Source organism: Centroberyx affinis, unplaced genomic scaffold, assembly GCF_046629955.1.
Source record: "Centroberyx affinis isolate AG114_WGS23_722 - 3 ecotype Tasmania unplaced genomic scaffold, CSIRO-AGI_Caff_v1 ptg000745l_1, whole genome shotgun sequence".
Lineage (NCBI taxonomy): Eukaryota > Metazoa > Chordata > Actinopteri > Beryciformes > Berycidae > Centroberyx > Centroberyx affinis.
In genome coordinates, this window is record NW_027279358.1 from 132,337 (window position 1) to 153,087 (window position 20,751).

A 20,751-nucleotide genomic window follows, 5' to 3' on the forward strand; every position below is an offset into this window, starting at 1 on the left:
TAGTCTGCTAACATCAGTTTGGGTAGCAAAAATCATGAAGTTGTTATATTTTATTCCCACGGCGCAGCCGAGGGCATCACGAGCCAAATTCAGGTCAGGCAGTCAGGCAGTCAGTTAGTCAGGTAACGCTTAGTGAGATGATGCGCTTCGTCAGATGGCCTCTAGAGGGCGTCTTTGACTGTGAGATGCAGTGTTTCCCATACAGAGGCACAAAATCAAAAGTTACTCAGAAAAGAAGAAATGGATCTAAATCGATCTCTAATACCTGATGTGCGCATCACATCATGTCTGTAATTAGGAGATGTACAGACAGCAGACCAGCAGCATTGAACTCAATCCACAGTCTCCTGGTGTAAAAACAAAAGTGAAACTTCACATTCCACAGTCAGTAATGGGATTTGCAGACAGTAGCCTACTCCTTGCTGCCCTACAAACTTTAACGGTAGGTGACTTAACCGTTACCTTGCGTTACCTTAGCCTAGGTAATTTAACCATGTGGTAGTGCTTCAGTGCGTATAATTGAACAGGTGCGCTGTGGGTAGCCTACAGGATCTGTGCTGGTTTCCCACGGAGCAGCTGCGGGCATCACGCGGCAAATTCCGGTCGGCAGTCAGTCAGTCAGTCAGTCAGTCAGTAAGTCAGGTAACGCTTATTGAGATGTCGCTTCGTGAGATGGCCTCTTGTCTTCTCAGAGCAAGACTGGATCTCTCTCCTGAGTACTACTGCACTCACAGAACTGAGATCCAATAATGTTAGAAACCAGAAATCAGTTTAAATAATGAGAAAATGCCCCCAATTTTACATGGTCATAACACCTGCATACTGACTTTAACAAACCTCCTAAAACAGGAGTCCCTCTAATCTTTCCCTTTTCCTCCCTTTACTTCTCCCATTTATATTTTGAACATTGGCAAAATGGAGTCAGTGGGACTTGGTTAAACTTGGGTGGTAACATCAAAGGCCAGGAATTTCTTTAGGAGCGTTACATGAAGCCGCTAAAATGATATCCTCAGCTCCTGCCTTGTATTTAGCGTTATACAGCTGTAACGCTTCAGTTGAGTCCGTCGTTACCATGGCAACCGTTCGCTGCGCGATCCGAGGTTCAGCAGAGATCGCTATTATTTTGAAACCGCTATGAAACTCACAGCTCTCCTTGCAATTTCACACGCAGTTCAGTTATTAAGGAGAGTGACAACCGCATTCTATAACCAAACTCACTACCTGAAAAAATCAGGTACTGACTACCCAATTTGACAGCGGTTTCGGTTAGTAGTGTGAACCAGAACGGGACTGGACAACTGGTTGTTACGTGGCGCGACACTCGTTATGTTACGTAACATTATCATCCTTAATTTGAAAGAGACGGAGGTAAGTGTTGTCGGACATTCTCAAATTTTATATTCCTCAACATGGCAGTTGCTCCTACCAGTTCTGCGGTCTCGGCCCAGATGTTGCGGTTAAAAGTATCAAGTTCCTGCGGTGGAAAAAGAGAAAGTGACGCCGCTGTCAGTGGCGGTTTATTAAGATCTTATGGATAAATTGACGCCTCTGGTTACTGGAGTTACTGGTGTCAAACAAACTGAAAATACAGGCAGTGGTAGCCGCCATACTGGTCTGAAGTAAACGTTACTATGGTTACAGACATTATTTCCAGCCATCGCGAGATCGGAGGAATGGAGTGAGTCCTGTTAACCGTAGTCTAGTCATTTTACTTCAGTCTGCTCCAGTATACCATACATATGCGCAGTCACTCTCATTCATAAATTCGGTTGTCACTACCAAATTCTGATAGTGTCTACGTTTAGTGACATTCAGTTATAAAAGTAGCCGGCCAGACAGAGGTGAGTAGACGGCTAAATAGCGCTTGGGGAGCTGTCCGCCATTTTCCCCTTGAGTGAGTTATTTGTCTTCTTCACCGCAAGTTAGTTAACTTCGTTCACTTTACCCTCATTCATTTGATAAGCGCCACCACGAGGAGTCATTAACTAGTGACTCTGGTAAGTAAAAATGGTAACAGGCTTAATGCGGGGGAATCCGTTCAGAGCGCCTGCATGTTTTAATAAAAATATCGATATTTGGCACCAGTGTATCGATAACGTATCGCAAGAGGAAGTATGACGATATATTCCAGTATCGATATTTTGTCCCACCCCTAGTTATTAGCGAAGCTAGGCTGCTGTATTTCTGCCTCTCCACCATGTTGACATTCCCAAACAGCCCAATGGACAGAAATCTATCCGTCAATAATTCTGTCCGTTTTCCACCGGTGGAATTCACACGCCATGGGCCTGTAACAGGATCTGTAGCTAGCTAGGCTACTCGTTCTCTTGTAGGCTCTAAGCTGTAGCCCACAATTTTGTATTTGCTCCTACAGTAACATTACATTACTGTAAGCTTATTGGCCGAACATTTTGGGTCAAATTGTTTATTTCAAATTTGGCCGGCAATGTGAGTATTTCAAATCACTTTGACGTGAAAGATTAACAATAAAGAATTAGGTGTATGTGTGTGTGTGTGTGTGTGTGTGTGTGTGTATGTGTGCAAACGTGTGCATGTGCACACACAAGATCAGTGGTTGGGGGATGGAGGACAATTTTGGAATAAAAAAAAAGCCTTGGCTATACCAAAAGACTAAATGATGACCCATGATTTATTAGCAAGCAGCCGTAGCTTTTCTAGCCTTTTCTGAATTTCAAGGCCTTAAAGTCCATGTGTCAAGAGACAGCAGCTTGAGTTATATGTAGCAGGAATATCTAACAAGGCAGCAAACACAGTCATACAGCCTGGGGCAAAGAGCTGGGAAAGAGTTTTGTTCCGAAAATACAATAGGAGGTTTAGCTAGTGATCTGAACATAATAATGCAAGCAGGACATGGCAGAGATATGGGCTCATCTCTCTGTCTCTCTCTCTCTCTCTCTCTCTCTCTCCCTCTCTCCATTTATCTCTCACTGTCTCTTCTATTTCCCTTCATCTTTGTCTTCTCTGAGGTTTGTCCTCAGTCTCCCTCAGTTTCTTTTTCCTGTTCACTTCATACTTCTCTTGCTATTCATCTATTGCAGTGTGGGTCGGGTCACATCGAGCACCATATGTTTTGTCTAGTATCCGAGGCATATATGCATGCACACATAAACACGCATACACACCCACAAACGTCTCCCTTTAGTTCTGTAGCAGCCATTCAAATCACAATATTAACAACAGGCTAATAACAGATGGCAATTCATTTTAAGAAACCATTAACATTTTATGATTTGCACTTTAACTGTCCTTAGCTGAAGCAATAGCCATCAGTAGCAATAGCCCCCCCCCCCACACACACACACACACACACACAGAACAGGCAAAGGGCCTTGAATACCAGACATCATTCTTCTGTCTATCAATGTGCCATTAGCTCATTGTCGGTTGTATAAAAAAGGGGGTTTGAACGGGAAACAGCTGATTTAATAGGTCTTGTGAGCTTTGGGAAGGCTGTGCTTTGGAGTGTGAACCAATCACACCCAAAAAGTGTCAAAACTGCCTTTGCCAGGTGGAAAATGGAAGGTTACGGATTGTGTCGATGTGTTTGGGTAGACACTGGGTCAGAATGAAAAAGCAGTTAGTGCTTAAGTGCATGCGTGCCAATCTGTGTCTATCTGTCTCGGTCTTTCACTTTCTGTGTTGCTATCAAGCAAATCGCTCTAGGCCTCCTCTTCATGAAGAGCAGCTGTTATCAGCCGAGGGCTGAACCCGGCTCACCATTTTTTTTTTTTAACCAGGCAACCCTCGACACAGATGACATGTGTCTCTAGTTGGCTGGGAAACTGAGTTGGAAAAAAATGAAAAGTCAGAGGGCTCTTTGAGAACAGCTTGAGCCATTTCATTTCACAAACACACAATCTACACAGTCAAAACAGAAAAAAACAGGAATACATGATGCATGGCTAATGTGTTTAATGCAAAGTGTCTTTCTTTTGTTTTCTCTCCAACCCTGCTCCTCCATCTGTATCTCTCTCTCTCTCTCTCTCTCTCTCTCTCTCTCTCTGTGTTCCCAGGCTTTTGATGCATTCATCTACATCTTCTTTGCATTGGAGATGGTGGTGAAGATGGTGGCTCTGGGGATCTTTGGCCGTCGCTGTTACCTGGGAGACACCTGGAACAGGCTGGACTTCTTCATCGTCATGGCTGGGTAAGCTCGCATATCATAACGTCAATGGTAACTATCTTTCTACCAAAGTCTGCCTGTCACGATGTTGACTGAAGATTGAGATCGAAGCAGAACTCTACAGGAAAAGGAATTCAGAGGCCACAATCTACTTTTGTCTCCTAACTTAACTTTATCCTTATGTTAAAATCTGTGCTCTACATGTCTGTAGTGAGGGGTTAGCAAGAATGGAACTTGCCTCTGATTGATGACGAAAAAACAATGTCCGTCCTAATTAACATGCTTCAGTAAAGTTAATGTGATCGGAGGGCAGACATTCCTTTTGCATAAATATTGATTTGTCAAATGGCAATTGTACATGAAACAAACTTTCAAAAATGCTGCAATGTTACAATCATTCATGTCTGTCAAATTCGTCCACAATGAGCCATTTATATATGTGGCATGTTAATGTTATTAGTCATTTAGGTAACAGCTATTTGAATTACAACTGAGATCTAAAAGTGAAAATTGACATTTTCATTATAATACTGTAATGGTGTCTGACCATCTCGGCACTGCCCCATTTAGCAATTTGCTTCTGCTTTTAGAGACTGTCTCTTTAATGGACAAAATTCTAAACTGCATTCATAAGTGAGACAACAGATTGCAGTTAGGAGGTTTCTGTAAAGTGGCCCCTGGCTCCAATGCTGGCTACACAGTCGCTGAGCTTCCACAATGTTGTCATGGAAACCTGAATGCTTTCCCATTATTGTCTAGACCTGATTGATTTAGAAAATCCTAACAGTAGAGAAGAAGTGTCATTAAGCATTTTCATTCCCAAATAGAGCCATATGGTGGCCATCTTGCCCGATACATGCAGAAAGGTCATAACAGTAGATGGGGCATGTCAAGGAAGGCAGAAGGGAAGGAAGGAAGGAGGGAAGGTAGGAAGGGGGAACTAGGAATTAAGGAAAGGGTTTCACAGACATTCACTGGTAAAATATGCATAGTGCACATGCAGACACACACACACACGTACACAAAGCTACTTGATCTCTTTGGTCATTGTCATATATTGTGTAATTTTGGCCTGTTCTGACAGGGTTTCCATTAAACACAAACACACACAGACACACACACAGGCCAACACTCATGGGTGTACGCATATGCTGGATGCATGTATGTGTGCAAAGACAAAAGCAAACACACCTGCTCAAACACCTGCGATGAACAAAGTGAAATGAAGGGCTCAGACATGGGTAAAAAAGCAAAGATTGTGTGTGTGTGTGTGTGTGTCAGAGAGAGAGAGAGAGAGAGATGGATAGAGAGATGGATAGAGAGATGGATAGAGAGAGAGGTTGGTAAAATAGCAGACAGAAAGCTTGAGAAACCGACTTACCAGGGAAGGTAGAGGGACATTCATCTTCATTTGAGCTGAGTCAGTTTATCCCTAGTGGATGGTCATACTTTGTGTTTTTGTGCGTGTGTGTGGCACAGTATGAGATTACAGTCTGCCAACTTATGCCTTTTGAGTTTGTTGTGTGTGTTTGTGCGTGCGTTTGTGTGTGTGTGTGTGTGTGTACAGTATGTGCACGCGTGAGGACGCCTCAGTCTTCGTTTCCTCTTGGCAGCATCCATTAGATTAGCGTCGAGGCTAATTGCAGAGGGCAGTGCCAGCCTTGCCAGGCCAAATCACAGCCGACAGTCTGCTATAAGCTCCATGTCTGTTACCCAAGGGCACTAGCACCTCTCTCTCTCTCTCTCTCTCTCTCTCTTTCTCTCTCTCTCTCCTTCTTCCTTCCTCTGTCTCTTTCTTTCTTTTTTCTCCTGCATGGATGAACATCTCCTCCTGTCACCCCCCTACGGACCCCATACACACCAGACAGCCTCTAAAGGGGGGCTCAAGCTTCTGCCCCATGGCCCTGCCGCACCTAAAGAGCCTCCTACAGTGTGTTACTTTGTATATATTTTATTTTAATCAAATTCACTCGACTGAGACATACATTTCCTAGCCTTTCTGATATCTGCAGTGGTAATGTGAAAAATAGCAGCATGTGTCCTTGTGTGTCTCCCCTCACCCTCTTGATCCGGGGATGAGGCATGACTCTTTCTCAGAAGGTCAGTCTCGCCTTCCATGTTTATTTTAATGAAGGCCTAGGATGGCTGGAAACCTCCTGTTGTACCGGGTAAAAGAAATGATAAAGGACTATACTTCCTCACTCTGAGCTAGAGTTGTGTCTCATTCCTGGCTGATGTTTTTATAGTCAAGGAGCTGTACCTTGACTCAACCTGGTGGACACTACCTGCATGCTTTCAGAGGGACACGCAACGAAAAACAAATTCCTCATTACATTCTGTGGATGTCTCTTTCGTAGGGTGTTCCTATATAGCTCTAACTGTGAAACATAATTACACAGGGCAAGAACAGGAGACCTTTGCAGCTCTAGTTTTTGCCTGCGCCATTAAAGTCAGTGAATTCAACAACAGATCGCAATCTTCATTATATTCCCGAAAGACCCTGAAAGAGTGTCTCTCACGAATGTTTTGCTGTAAATGGTGTTGTACAATTATTTTCTTGACATGGAACAATTATTGTCTATCTTTTGAAACACATGGGCTTAGCAGTGTTTTTAATTGGTAGTTTTCAGATATCCAGCCATTTAAAAAAACATTTTATTAGACATTCTTCCAGCAGTGTTTTTCCACAGTCTACCGGTACGCTTTGATAGTGTTTTTGATGAGGATATCATGTGAATTTGGAAAACCGTACTGAACATCTACAGTGCAAACTTATCAACTTACAGCTGTCAGTGTATGTCTAGAATCAAGACCCACTTATTTAGCATATAACTTATAATCAAGCATAACTCCCACCATGCCAGCGATTCATTTCCCTTCCTTGTCTGCCCTGTTTGAGGGGCCTCTGAACTCCTCTCACTATGTCTACCCTGGTTTTGCCTTGGAGCTCTAAATCTCATATCCACATACCCATACACACACACACACTTACACAGGGACACACACACACACACACACATACACACACACACACTGGACACATAAAAGCATGAATGAGATAAAGGGGTGTGAGCCAAAAAAAGGAATGTGAAACAGAGAGAACAATCAGAGAGAGGAGGCTCGCGGCGGTCCGCTAATTACCCTCCCAAACACAGCGGCCTGATTGATGTGTACAGGAAGAGACACTTCTCCACAGAGCACGCGCGCACACACACATACATACACACACACACACACACACACACACGCACACACACACACACACCCATACACACATACAACAGGTCCAGAGACCCACACACAGGCACCGAGACCTCTGATCTTATGTCCTTTCTTCCACTGTTTTATCTGGTACATGCTGCCCTCTCTGTCCTCCAAATGCAGCCTGGTGGTTCTGACGTGCCTTCAACTTCTCCAGCCCACATCTAATCATTAGAGCTACCACTTCTGCTATAATGTCTTAGGCTTGTTTCAATACCACTGCTAGCCCCAAACAACTGTTTCCCTCCTCTCTATACTGTGACATTTTCATCAGGCTGCAGCCTGGCATTTCTACACCTCAAACTCCGCCGGGAAGAGAAAATTGGTTTGGGACGTGCCTGAACACGTGCCTGTTCACACTCTCACAGAGATGAATTCTTTCTAATGTGGGACTTATGAGCTTTAAAAATTTGATGGCTTCTTACTGTGCTGCCATGAGGCCAATAGGAGTAACGATTTCACCTGAAAGTGAAGGTCCATATGAAGGTCAAAATATCTCTTAGGAATTTCAAAAAATAGTTTTATGGAGAAGGAATAATAACAAACCTGAACAATATAAATACAATAGTTTTGTATGTCCTGTGCAGCTAGGCCCACTAATGATTACATTAATAAATAAATCATAAATTGTAGTGACTAGGGATCAAGCTGTCGGTGTGTAAGCTCCATTTAATTACCTCTCAAATATTCATCACAACGATGGGAAAAACATGTGTGTGTATGCAGTTTTGTGTTTGTGTGTGTGTGTGTGTGTGTGTGTGTATTTCTGCCTCTTTAATAGCAGACACACAAATGTTTCTCTCTCCCTTGCTGCCTCTCACCCCTCAGAACCTTGTGACAAGCATTTCAGTTCAATTCAATAAGCTCTATTGGCAAGAAGTAGAATTCATTGTCTTTGGTGGTAATTAATGATGATGGTAACAGTAATAAATTGATGCAACTGATAAACTGACACAAGAACTATTTATTAGACATCTGACTCATACAAACAATCTCTCTCCTTTCTATCTGCCACCCTATAGTCCCTATACCTTCCTCTTGGTGTATATGGCTTCCTATAGGGGAATGGCACATAGATTTACACACATTTACCCACCTTCAGTAGACTAGAGTGTTATTGACTAGTGTGGACAGCAGTCTATTGGTCAGAGGAACCAGCTGACCCTGTGACCTGGAGGGGGGCAAGCCAAAAGAGACTTTCCCCATGGTATCAGTATCATATTATTATTATAAATAACACGGTTCATAAGTCTGTCTGTGTGAGTGACAGTAAGCTTTGCTTGCATTGTAAAAAGCCAGTAGATGTACTTTGGGTGTTATTAGCTGGTGCTGCTGCTGCTGCTGTTGATATCATGCTGTCCCAACACTGTTCTAGCCCCAGGCACTTCTATTTCGTGCAAGAGGCACACACGCACACACACACACACACAAACACACACTCAACTCACATGCACAACATACACAACACTGGCGCTTTCTCCTTGTCATCAGTTATTATAGATATAAAAACCATTCACTCACTCGTACCATCTCTCTATGTTGATGAACACAGGCACATATCAACATGGTACATTCAGACGTACACACAGTGCTTTCTTTCACACGCATACACACACACACACACACACACACACAGTTATGGCAAACCGTGGCCATTCTCCTGTGAAAGTGGTTGGGGTTTGGGGGCACAAACAGCTTAGCCATGCTGTGGAAATGACTTGCTAACAGATGCCAGGCTCTGACTGAGCCATAACATCCTGCAGGCAACACTTAGAATAGAATGAATCTCTCTCTTTCAAGCTCTCTTTCCCTTCCTCACCTCTCCTTCATGTTATTCTCCCATTTTGATGCTTTTTCTGCCTTGTCTCTTTATCCCCCCACCACTTTCTCTGTACTGTATCAGTACATCTCCCTTACCACAGCTTCGGTAGGGGACAGGTGAGACTAGACGAAAGATAAGCCACTTATGTTGAAACAAGACCAGGGATCTCTGGTCCAGTTGGAGCTGTGTTAATCCTTGTTCTTTTTTCCTTTGATGTGCTGCTATTACCATGGATCCATGGTTGATTGGTACCAGTAGTCTGTAACAAAGCCCTTCATCCAGTATTGGCAGGCACATAATAAAGCACATAGGCAGGTTATGTTTGCAGATGAGTTTAGTGGTTCTCCAGCTGTATGATCATAGGAAGTTTTTAATGAATTTTCTATAACATGAGTATACACACATGACAAACCATTCTTTAGCCTAAACACAAAACGAGATAAAACAAAACAAACAAAGATGACAAACTTTTATGTTATATTTTGGACCAATAACCCAGTAACTGGTCCAAGCAACAGGTAACTGATGTGTCCTACATGCTCCTTCTCTCTCTAATCTATCTATCTATCTATAATCTAATCTCTCTCTCTCTCTCTCTCTCTCTCTCTCTCTCTCTTTCTCTCTCTCTCTCTCTCTCTCTCTCTCTCTCTCTGTCCAGGATGGTGGAGTACTCATTGGACCTGCAGAACATCAACCTGTCAGCCATCAGGACGGTGCGGGTCCTTCGCCCCCTCAAAGCCATCAACAGAGTGCCCAGTGAGAACATCCTATATCTCTTTGTGTGTGTGTTTGTGTGTTTGTGCTTGTGCGTGTGTTTTGAGTTCTCTTTGTGCTTGCATGTGTGTCTGTCTTAAGGTGTTTCTGTTTCTACATAATGTACAAATGCATCTGAAAGTGAGTTCATGTATATGTATAACGTCTCTGCCTCTCTGTGCATCCATCTGTCACCGTTCCCCATGGGGATCATTAAAGATTCATCTTATCTGATCTTATGCTTAATCACACGCCCTGCTCAGGCCCTGAGTCACCGCTTTATCAGATTTACAAATCATCCGTTAATGCCGCTTCACTGAGCTGTCCGTGCCCATAAGCCCATCCCTTTAATCTAAAACTCAGTTCTCGGCCAAACTTTTTAACACCTATTGATTTCTTTGTCCTGCTGCCCTAACAGACAGCTCTTAATCATTGTAAGCACCAATTAGCCTGATCAAGCTAGGTTCAGGCTAGTCTTGCCACACACTTCCAGCACTTTAGTGGCTAGCCAAGCGTTAGCAGCTAATGCTGATTGTGGGACAGACACATTAGGTGTGATATGCTTTTCTGTTTTGTTTTTTTACTAAACTCCGTCCGTGTTCTACTGATATCATACCAGAAAGAGATTCGTGCCTCAGTGGCTATTGGTAGATTACAAAACTTTCAATAACCAGACAGTCCACTCGAGAGCCAAGAAAACAGCATTAATGAAAAACATGAAACTTGTGGACAAACAACTCACAATAATGTACAGTACCTAAGGAAAAATACAATCAAATTCAGATAAAAGCTAAGCACAAAGTCTAACTTCACTTTATTGGTGTACAAAAGATGGTAGTCCAATATCAGACAAGTAGGATCAGAGACAGAGCCTAAATGGATCTTGGCTAAACAAAGCGTAGACTGCTCCTCATTGAGTCTGCCTCTAGATCCTTCTTTATCAGTTTAAACTCACCAAGAGAGACCAGCCCCTTCACTTTTAAATAATCATGAAATGAGTCCAAAGCAGAGGGAGCTGAGTACATGAAAACCCCTTTGCCTAATTCAGTTTGGACCTCAGGGACAGATAAGAAAAAAAATATTTCCTGTAACTGCGGACAGTGATTTCCAAGTTTTTCTGTGCAAGAGTGCAATAATGTGGAAGCAGACACAAAATGACCTCATAGATAAAAGTGTACCAATGAGTAAAGTCGACTGTAGGACAGGCCAGGCCAGTTAATACGGACCATTAAGAGCTAGATAATGCCACTAATAGGAACATAAAGTCTCTTGCTATCTCAAGAAGCCAACACGGTAAAATTATATTTTTTTCTGTTTCCCCTTCTGATGTATTCTCTCCTTTAGTTTCTGTTTCATGCATATGCACAGACAGACGTTCTCTCTCTCTCTCTCGCTCTCTCTGACAACCCCTCTCTCTTACACACACACATCTCAGACACACACACATCCAAAATTCCTCCTACCTCGAGCAAGTTGTTAGTGAACATCTCTCTCCAGCTAACTGTCCCATCATACAGAACCAGATTCTTCCTAATCGAGTCTACCGTCTTCTGTGACCACCAAGGAGTAACCTACCCTTATCAATATTTCAGACAGCATTGCCACCAGCAGCGCTCATAAAATATGGATGTTAATTGAATTATGCGCTAAGTGGTTTGATTGGGCGATATTGTGTGCGGTAGAGTGAATTGATAGCTTCGCGTTTCAGCGACAAGTGTGCAGCCTGTAAACAAATCTGCTTTTGCGGCGATGATTATGCATCTTAGCATGATTGAGTCTCCAGATACATGCGTTTGTTAACAGACGCAGAGTTGCACTGTAAGGGTGGTAGATGAGCCCATTACAAACATATATGTGTGTGTGTGTATATGTGTATAAGTGTGTGGGAATTTGTGCCGGCATGTGCATACTCTCTTGATTTCTCATTTATGGGTGTGTCTCTTGTTTTCTTTATGCGAGTCGTCTGTGTACGTGCGTGTGTGTGTCTGTTAGGTGTGTATGTTGTTATCAGTAAGCGGTAAGTAATGAGTGTGTGCTGGCCTATCCTTTCCCCTGTCTGTGACCCCATTATAGGTGAGGAAGCAGGGGGGTAAAGCTATTTGTTCCGTGTTTCATTGGATCGCTACTTTGTCCAGCGATACACAGGGAGCAGGAGCACCGGCTGACCCCCCACACACCTCAATTTGTAGCCCTCCAACAAAATGGCAGATAATAGTCTTGTGCTGTGTGTATGTGCTTGTGTGTGTGTGTGTGTGCCTGTGTGTTGGATTTCTTTTTTGATGAAATTGGTGTGAGATAGAGCGAGTGGGAAACAGAATAGGTGTGTGAAAGACAACAAGCAATAGAGAAAGCAACAGTGAGAAGAGATAAAAAGAGAAGAGAAGAAGAGAAAAGAAGAGAAGAGAAGAGAATCCCCCGGTCTTTGGTGAATAGCGCAGGCAGGTAGCTGTAAATGTGTTTCCATTGTGGCGCGAGGGGAGGCATCCATCTTTATCTGGGAACAGCAGGAGCTGGCAAACTGGTGCTACCACCAGGAGGGAAGAGAGACGGAGGCAGAGGAGGAGAGAGGGAGAGAAGAAGGAGGCAGACGAGACAGAGAGAAAGAGCAGCGAAAATGATTGATTAGCCAGTGATACCATATTGTATCTCTCCCTTTCCTTTCCTTTCCTTTCCTTTCCTTTCCTTTCCTTTCCTTTCCTTTCCAGTTCTGTTTGTTTGCAACTGTTTTTCTTTCTTGCTTTGGCTCCCCCCCTTTCTATTTTTCTGTTAACCCTCAGGCCTTGTCTCATTCTCTTTTTCCCTCTCTCCCTCCATCCATCTCTCCCTCTCTTCACCCAATTAGGCCTAATGGAACAGTGGCCTAATGACAAGGACCCTGGGGAACAAACACATTTAGACTAGCCTCCAGCCGCCACCAGAGACACATACACATCAGCAACACAACTGCTCTCCATCTAATACCAGTTGATGTGACAAATTAGCTAGAGAGAGAGAGTGGCGGGTGCACACTTACCTCAATAAAAAATCTTTTCTGGTACACTCTTGAAATGAAGGTGTAATTTTCAACACATCAGTGGAACATCCTTGCTTGTTACTTTTCAATCCATCATGACAGCAATATCAAAATGTCTAGTTATTATTCTTATTGTTGTGGATGTGTGGATTTTGTTGAACAATAACTGTAAATGAAACATACATTGTGAAAACTGTGAACAAATAATAGTAATTTTAATAATAACTTTAAAAATACTTTTCTAATATCCAAACATGTCACTGTACCTCTGCAGAACAAAGATGACCAACAACATAAACTGTTACACTACTTTATTAACAAATCACTCAGTTCTACAGAATGGACACAGACACATAAACATGCCCACAAACTCACAGTGACACACACATACAGTAACAGACACATGCACACACACATACATACATACAAAGACACATAAACACATGCACACATACACACACATGCACACACACACACACACACGCACACAGACACACACACACACAAATGTAGACTTGATAAATGAACCTCTAAAGGTGAGTACATAGTCTAAGTGGACACATAATAGCTAATCAGGGTGCAGTAAAATAAGAAGGGGATGATAGTATTGATTAGCACCTTCTCTAAAGAGCTTTAACACATTTCATTCTGGCAGCTTTTGTCTGTGAGTGTGTGTGTGTGTGTGTGTGTTTGTGTTTACCGAGAGAATTGTAGGTATTTGCGTTCTTGTAGTTTTGGTTGGCCAGGCCAGTCTCCACACTTCATATTCACTGTATCAGCATAGAAGAATAGTCTGGCAGAACCCATTTTTGAGCTTGGATAGTTGCTTTATTATCAAGCAGCCAATCACTGTCGTCCCTGACGCGGTGAGTAGAGATGGACTTTTTTTGAGTCAGTTATCCGACTCCAACTAATGGAATTGATGGAATCGATTCTAAATCAATTCCGATTCCAAATGAAAATCATCACAAAAATTGACGTTTTACGCCAGTTGGCATTCAACCAATGAGCCTTGAATGTTTCCCTCCCCCCTCCCAACTTGTTGTGAAATGGATCAGAGCAAGGCAATTGAACACAGATTAGTAAAGATAGGCCTAAATCATTAATTGCAAATTCTTCGATTCCAGAGTTTAGAGTCAAGATTGCAACAGGAGTCCACTCTTCCGTTTATTAGTAGAATCGATTCTCAGAATTGATGTGGTGGAATCAAGAATCGATTCTTTTGGAGTCGACTCTCCATCCCTGATCCCTGACAATGCTCTTCCAAAGTAGTGTCAGGGGGAAATGTTGCTGTGGAACTAGCATAACATTAGCACTGGTTTTCCATCACAAACCTGCTGACTTTCTGCTTCTAGCTGGACGGCTAACTTCGTTGTTGTTGCACGTTGTAGGGGGATTTTTAAAGAAGTAATACACAGTACAGAGCGGAAGGTGAGGGAGCCGGCCAAAAATTGCAAGAGCCAATGGGAGGATTATCCAAGCAGCCAACATCCACTAAGCCAGACTAGCATACTTGTGGATATCTGCAGTGCATGTGCATACATCCACGCATGGCTTTTCGTCATCGCTCTCTCTCTCTCTCTCTCACTCCCTCTCTCCTCTCTCAGCTTCTCTCCTGTCATTCAGTTCCTCAGCAGTTTAGATGCGCTGTTGTGTTTATGACGCATTAACCTCCTGTTGTGTCTTTATTCGCGAATCCCAGTGTGACACCGACAAACACAAACACACGTACACACACATACACGTGCATATACACATACTAAACATCTGATTAGTAACACACACTCACACACTCAAAGTCACACATACACACACACACCACATCCCAGGTGTCAGTGCAGGGTTGCAGTGATCTCATCAGTGGGTCTCACCTCTCCCTCTCTTTAGTCCAATCAGCTGTCATTATGTTCCACTAATCACATCTCAATATGTCATCACCGCGGGACGGGCGCATCTACAGGGGATGAGGTCATCATTATTCGACAGGGAACACGCTTATATTTCTGCAATCAGGTTTCATCTAATCATGATTGAGACCCCTGTGGCCTGACGGCGCTTTTTTGTTCATGGGGTGGGCTGTAGTTAGTGAGTAAGTGTGTGTGTGTGTGTGTGTGTGGGGGGGGGGGGGGGGGGGGGGGATTGTCTGTGTGAAGTTCTGTCTTTGTATTCTCTAGATCTGCTAGGAAACATTCTCCTTATTCTAGCATACCTCTTTCTATCTGCCTGTGTCTTGCTGCAGACATGTTTGTCTTACACATTGCCTATACTGGGGAACCTGTTTACTTCCACTTCAGTACCACACCTCTCTTTCTGTCAGTGTGTGTGCATGCATGTGTGTTTCATATTTGTGTATGTAGTAACTGCATTGTGGCCTTTTCATGTCAGTTTGTTCTAATTCTAAAATACAGCTATTTAAAGGTGTTATATTTGTAATTTAACACCGTTAAATCATTACCACATTAATTTTGAGACATTAGTATAATTACCATATACAGACGAGACTATTGCCAAGAAAATTAACAGAGTCTACCAGCCTTTACACTGCATTTTACATTGTGTGCCACGGGGTCACATTTCGTGGGAAATCTGCTGGATTGCTTTTTGGCACAAAACAGGAAGAGGGCTGCTGTTCCTCCAGCATAAATGGAACTAAAGCTTTCAAAGTTTCTGGCAGATGGTGAACGTAACGGAGTTTATAGGAAATGTGGTCTTCATTTTGAGAGACACAATAGCAATAGCACAAACAATTCCAGTGGCATGAGATACAGGCTCCTAATCATCTCAACTGTTTTTTTTTGTTTATGGGAATTATACCAAGTTATCACAATTCATTTTACAATTACTTTGATATTTAAAAATGCTACATGTATCACCTTTGAAGCTCAAATATTTAAGAAAACTTGTGGAATATGGAAAGCAATGCATAAGCAATGAAGGAGTAGTTACATTTTAAATCTCAAAATGCACTGGTGTAGGCCTGTGGCATTTCCAATGGTAATTCCATACAGACCTGGCAACTCATTCAGCATGCATGATTGACTGATTGATCGATTGATTGACTTATTGATTGACTGACTGGTAAAATATACCTCTATGTGTTTGCCTCCAGGTATGCGTATCCTGGTGAACCTGCTGCTGGACACTCTGCCCATGCTGGGCAACGTGCTGTTGCTCTGCTTCTTCGTCTTCTTCATCTTCGGCATCATCGGGGTGCAGCTGTGGGCGGGGCTACTGAGGAACCGCTGCTACCCTGAGGAGAACTTCACCCTGTGAGTTGAACGCTGTGCATCTATGTGTGTGTGTGTATGCGTTTGTATGTGTGTGTGTTAATGTGTGTATCTGTGTATATGTGTGAATCAAAAAATCTGTCAAATATCACAGCCCCTTGTTGTTGAAAACCTGTGTCAGGAGTGTTAGAATTGAGCAAAATATTTACTTTTTGAGTGTCTGTGATGGCTGCGACATGGCAAGCTAACCAGCAAAGGGGAGAGAGAATGTGGTGGTCCCACCAAGTGATGCTCGCTCTCTCTCTATCTCTCTCTCTCTCTCTCTCTCTCTCTCTCTCTCTCTCTCTCTCTCTCTCAAGCTATAAGCCAACAGTAACTACAGTTCTCTCCCAGTTTGCAACAAAAAAACATGATTAGATTTCAGCAGCATGCCTCCATATTCATGACCCCACATGGCAGCATCACCTGCTGCGTGTGCATGTGTGTGTGTGTGTGTATGTGTGCGTTTGTGTGTCATTTAACAGTATCCTGGTATGTATTAAGGAGTGTTTGAGTTCATGCCATTCTCCTGGTTTTCTTTTTATGCTGACTTGATAGAAGTGATAGAGATTATGATAGAGACACACATCCCTGATGTGTGTGTTCTTATATGTATATGACCATATACACTAGTGTGTGTGTGTGTGTGTGTGTGTGTGTGTGTGTACTTCAGTGCATGTTCTCTGGTTATGCTGACATCAGCGTGTGCTAATGACAGATCTAATAGCCAGATGAAAGGGGACCTGTGTCCGCCAGCTAGCACCGTCCCGTCTGCTTTGTCCTCCGCTTAAAGTTGAGAGGCGACATTCGCTGTAACAACCTCCACAGTAATCACTCAGTGAGGCTACTCCTGCCAATGTTTTCTACATCAAAAGCATTGGGCAGCAGGGGGGTGTAGTGATTAGGAGTCCCTACCCTCTGATCTCCCTGGGTGGGGTAAAGCGAAAAGACAAATATCTCCTTTTGGCGGATCGATAGAGTATCACAATGTTGCTTTAGTTTCGCTTTTTGAAAAACATTACTCTTCCAATATTGACTGACTGACACCCTCTTAATAGCAGCGATCTCATTCTGAGCTGAGAGTTGCTTGTTATGTAAACTGAATATTTTTTGCTGAAGCATTGTATTAGCATTTTTCGCAGGTTAGTCAGGGTGCTAGAGCACTTAATTAGACTAGTGAGTTAGCACTTGAAGACTATTATGCTAAGTGAAGGGCTAGCGTTAGCTCTCTGAGAGGTTAAGCCAGAGAGGGCTAAGTGTCGCAGTCAAGTGCGCCGTTCATTTTGCCGTTTTACACCCCTCTTCACCGTTCCTTTGATCTCCGCCTCGCTCTCTTTTCCTGTACCTCGTTCTTTTAATTTTCCACCAACTCTCCAATTAGCTCACCTGCTTCTTCTCTCGCTCCCTTTGACTACGCTCAATCTCTCTCCATTTCCTTTAACCCTTATTTATCCTTCCAAGTTGAAAGAAAATACATACAGCACTTCAAAATAAGTTTTCTAGACATTTTTTTTTTACGCCCAATTCTGTCTTCCTTCCTTCAAACCACCCTCATGTTTTCTCACCAGTCTTCCTTTCCCAATTCTGTCCCACAGTCTCACTTAATACTATCGCTGGCAACCGTCTCTTCTCTCTGCCTCTCTCTCTCTCCCCCTCTCTCTCTCTTTGTCTCATTCTCCATTGGCAGGTGTGTTCTCAGTGTGATGCCATGCTGTGCTGTGCCACGCTGCGCCATGCCAAGGCACCGGCAGGGGGGCAGCGGCCTTCATTCATGCTCCACTACTCTGACAGGGGTTCTGACTCTCTCTCTCTCTCTCTCTCTATCTCCCTCCCTCCTTCTCTGTCTCTATATCTCTTGCTGTTAACCGTTAGTAACCGTCTGATTTGAATGACAATGCCATCGATGTCCGAGTCTCCTTTCATTTACGCCCTTAGCATCCTCCCGCGTCATTGCATTGTGTCCTCCATTAGGTCGCATAAAGCCTACTGTACTGTAAGTCAATGTCGTCTCAATGTGTCTCAGTGCATATGTGCATACTTTGTTGAAGCCGCCAAATCAATGCGTGCCTTCTAAGCTTCCTGCACTCCGCTCAATGCGAAGCGCTATAGCCCGATATGGTCGCTGTTACTATCGATCCTGGCATTTTGTGTGTTTGTGTGTGTGTGTGTGTGTGTGTGCGTGGGTGTGTTGTGTGTGCATGTGTGTGGTCTGCGGTCAAGGACAAAGGAGAAATTCTCTTGCTATATGTGTCAGCAGAATCTATCCCACTATTGACTGGAGAGGCAGAAGAGGAGAGAATAGGAGAGGAGTGGAAGGGGGGGGGGGCGCTGGGTGAGAGGAGAGAGGAAAAAAGAGGAGGGGAGAGGAAATGAGGCGAGAGAGGAGAAGGAAAGGGTAGATGAGATGAGTAAGGGAGAAGAAAGGAGAAGAACGCAGATGGGAGGAAATGGAGGGGCAAGGGTGGGGAAGACTGAGAAGGAGAGGAGAGGAGGAGAGAGGAGAGGAGGAGAGAAGAGAGGAGAGGAAGAAAGAGAAGGAGAAAGGGGATGAGGAGAGGAGGAGAGAAGGGATTAGAGGGAAGAAGGGAAAAGGAGAGGGATTGCTAAGGCATGCAAACTTCAGGCATTACTTGCATGGTAGACAATATAAAACTGACAAAAACATTGTGGTTTGGCATGCTTTGGTATGAGGTGTGTCAAGACAAGGCGAGAGAGAGAGAGAGAGAGTGTGTGTGTGTGTGTGTGTGTGTGTGTGTGTGTGTGTGTGTGTGTGTGTGTGTGTGTGCGTGTGTGTGTGTGCATAACCTATAAAGTCCATTTGCAGTCAGCCGACCTTTCCTGATTGGCCTCTCCTCCAGCAAACAGACAGAGAAAGAGAGAGAAAACAAGAGAGGAAACCAAGACAAGAGACAGAAAGAAAAAAAAGAGAGGGATGAAATGAGAGGTGCAGAGATGGAAAAAAGAGTGTGAGAGAGAGATAGAAAGAGAAGGCGGGTTGAAGTGACAGACAGAGCGGCAGAGACAGTGAGATGAGTAAATAGGGCGAGTGACCCTGAGTGTGTGTGTGTTCAGTAATGGGCCTGCTGATGGAGAGGGTCTATTTTTGTCTTCCCCAGGCCCGGACCTTGGTATGAACATCCACACCCTGCCCTCATTTACTCCACAGTCATGTCCTATCACACACACACACACACACACACACACATACGCACCTAATAGGCCTCGCTGGCTGGCTAGAACTCAACAGTACTTTTTCCATTTTCCAAGGCCTTCACATTGCTTTCTATGCATTTTCCATTGCTTACACGTTCTGTGTTTTCTCTATTTTGACTTTGCTTTTTCATTCATTTTCCATTGCCTTTGCATGACCCCTTTATACATTTTTTATTCTTTTTGCATTCACTGCCCATTTATTGCTTTTGCATGAATAAGTCCTTATTGATTCCAACTCTATAGCAGGTACATGGGGAGCCAAGATGCTGCATTGGAATCTAAGGGGGGGAAAACATGGTTGTTTACTTTTACATTGGTATTTTTCCTCTACTAATATGCTGATTGGTAATTCGTATGGAACTAATCTTAATAGTCCCATTAATCAAATGCATTTCTCTAACAGTGCATGACTTTCCCTTTAAATAACTCCGCGGAGGCAGATGAACATTATTTCCCCAGGTGGAGGGGGGGGGGGTGAAAGACGGACTCTTTGGCATGCTTCCATTTAAACTGAGAGGTATGGGAAACATCTTAGGAAATGATTAGGTGCTTCAGATGGAGGCAATCAGTTAGATTCAGATTTTAGAGATGTGTGTCATTAAGTTTGTCAAGAATCAGCCAAAAACACTGCTCACTTACTCAGGAGGGGCACTTACAGGGGATGAACCGGTTCATTGAAGGTGTGTGTGTGTGTGTGTGTGTGTGTGTGTGTGTGTGTGTGTGTGTGTGTGTGTGTGTGTGTGTGTCTGTGTGTGTGCATGGCATTGTAATCTGTTTTTATGCTGATTTCACTCTAAGGGAATACACACACACACACACACATATACACGCACACATTTTCCACATGACTTAGCATACATGATTAAACAATCTGTTGTCTATGCTGAAACACACTCCTCTCCGGTGATGTGCTTGTTAATTACCTAGCCTCTTCATAAGTACTTGGCACTTCACAGAATATATGGTTTTATTTTTGCCTGCATCATTAACTACAAGTTACACAACTGTTTCCGTGCCAAGGCATGCCAGAAAAGATGCTAATGTATGCATGAATAGAGAGCAGCCTCGCCTATTGTAAGCCTGTTCAACTCCATGTACAGCGTAATTTCATTGCTGTAATTTCTGTCTGAAAGAACACAAGGACCACAATGAATTGTATTCCTGATGAGTTTACAACATATATTTCTTGTTTCCATTTGAAAATGCTGTGTATGGACATGTTCTTTATAAACTGCGTGAATTGCAGTCAACCTGCCAATATGGGTATGCTTAACAGGCT

At 43.3% G+C, this 20,751-nt stretch overlaps 1 protein-coding gene across 1 annotated transcript in view; it reads left to right on the forward strand.

Moving 5' to 3' along the window:
* Window positions 1–20,751, forward strand: part of cacna1ia (calcium voltage-gated channel subunit alpha1 Ia) — a 136,377-nt gene that overhangs the window by 51,383 nt on the left and 64,243 nt on the right. The window contains exons 3-5 of the mRNA XM_071519866.1: window positions 4,035–4,168; window positions 9,886–9,983; window positions 16,103–16,262. Of these exons, the coding sequence (XP_071375967.1) occupies window positions 4,035–4,168; window positions 9,886–9,983; window positions 16,103–16,262 (392 nt within the window). The remainder of the gene's footprint in view (window positions 1–4,034; window positions 4,169–9,885; window positions 9,984–16,102; window positions 16,263–20,751) is intronic.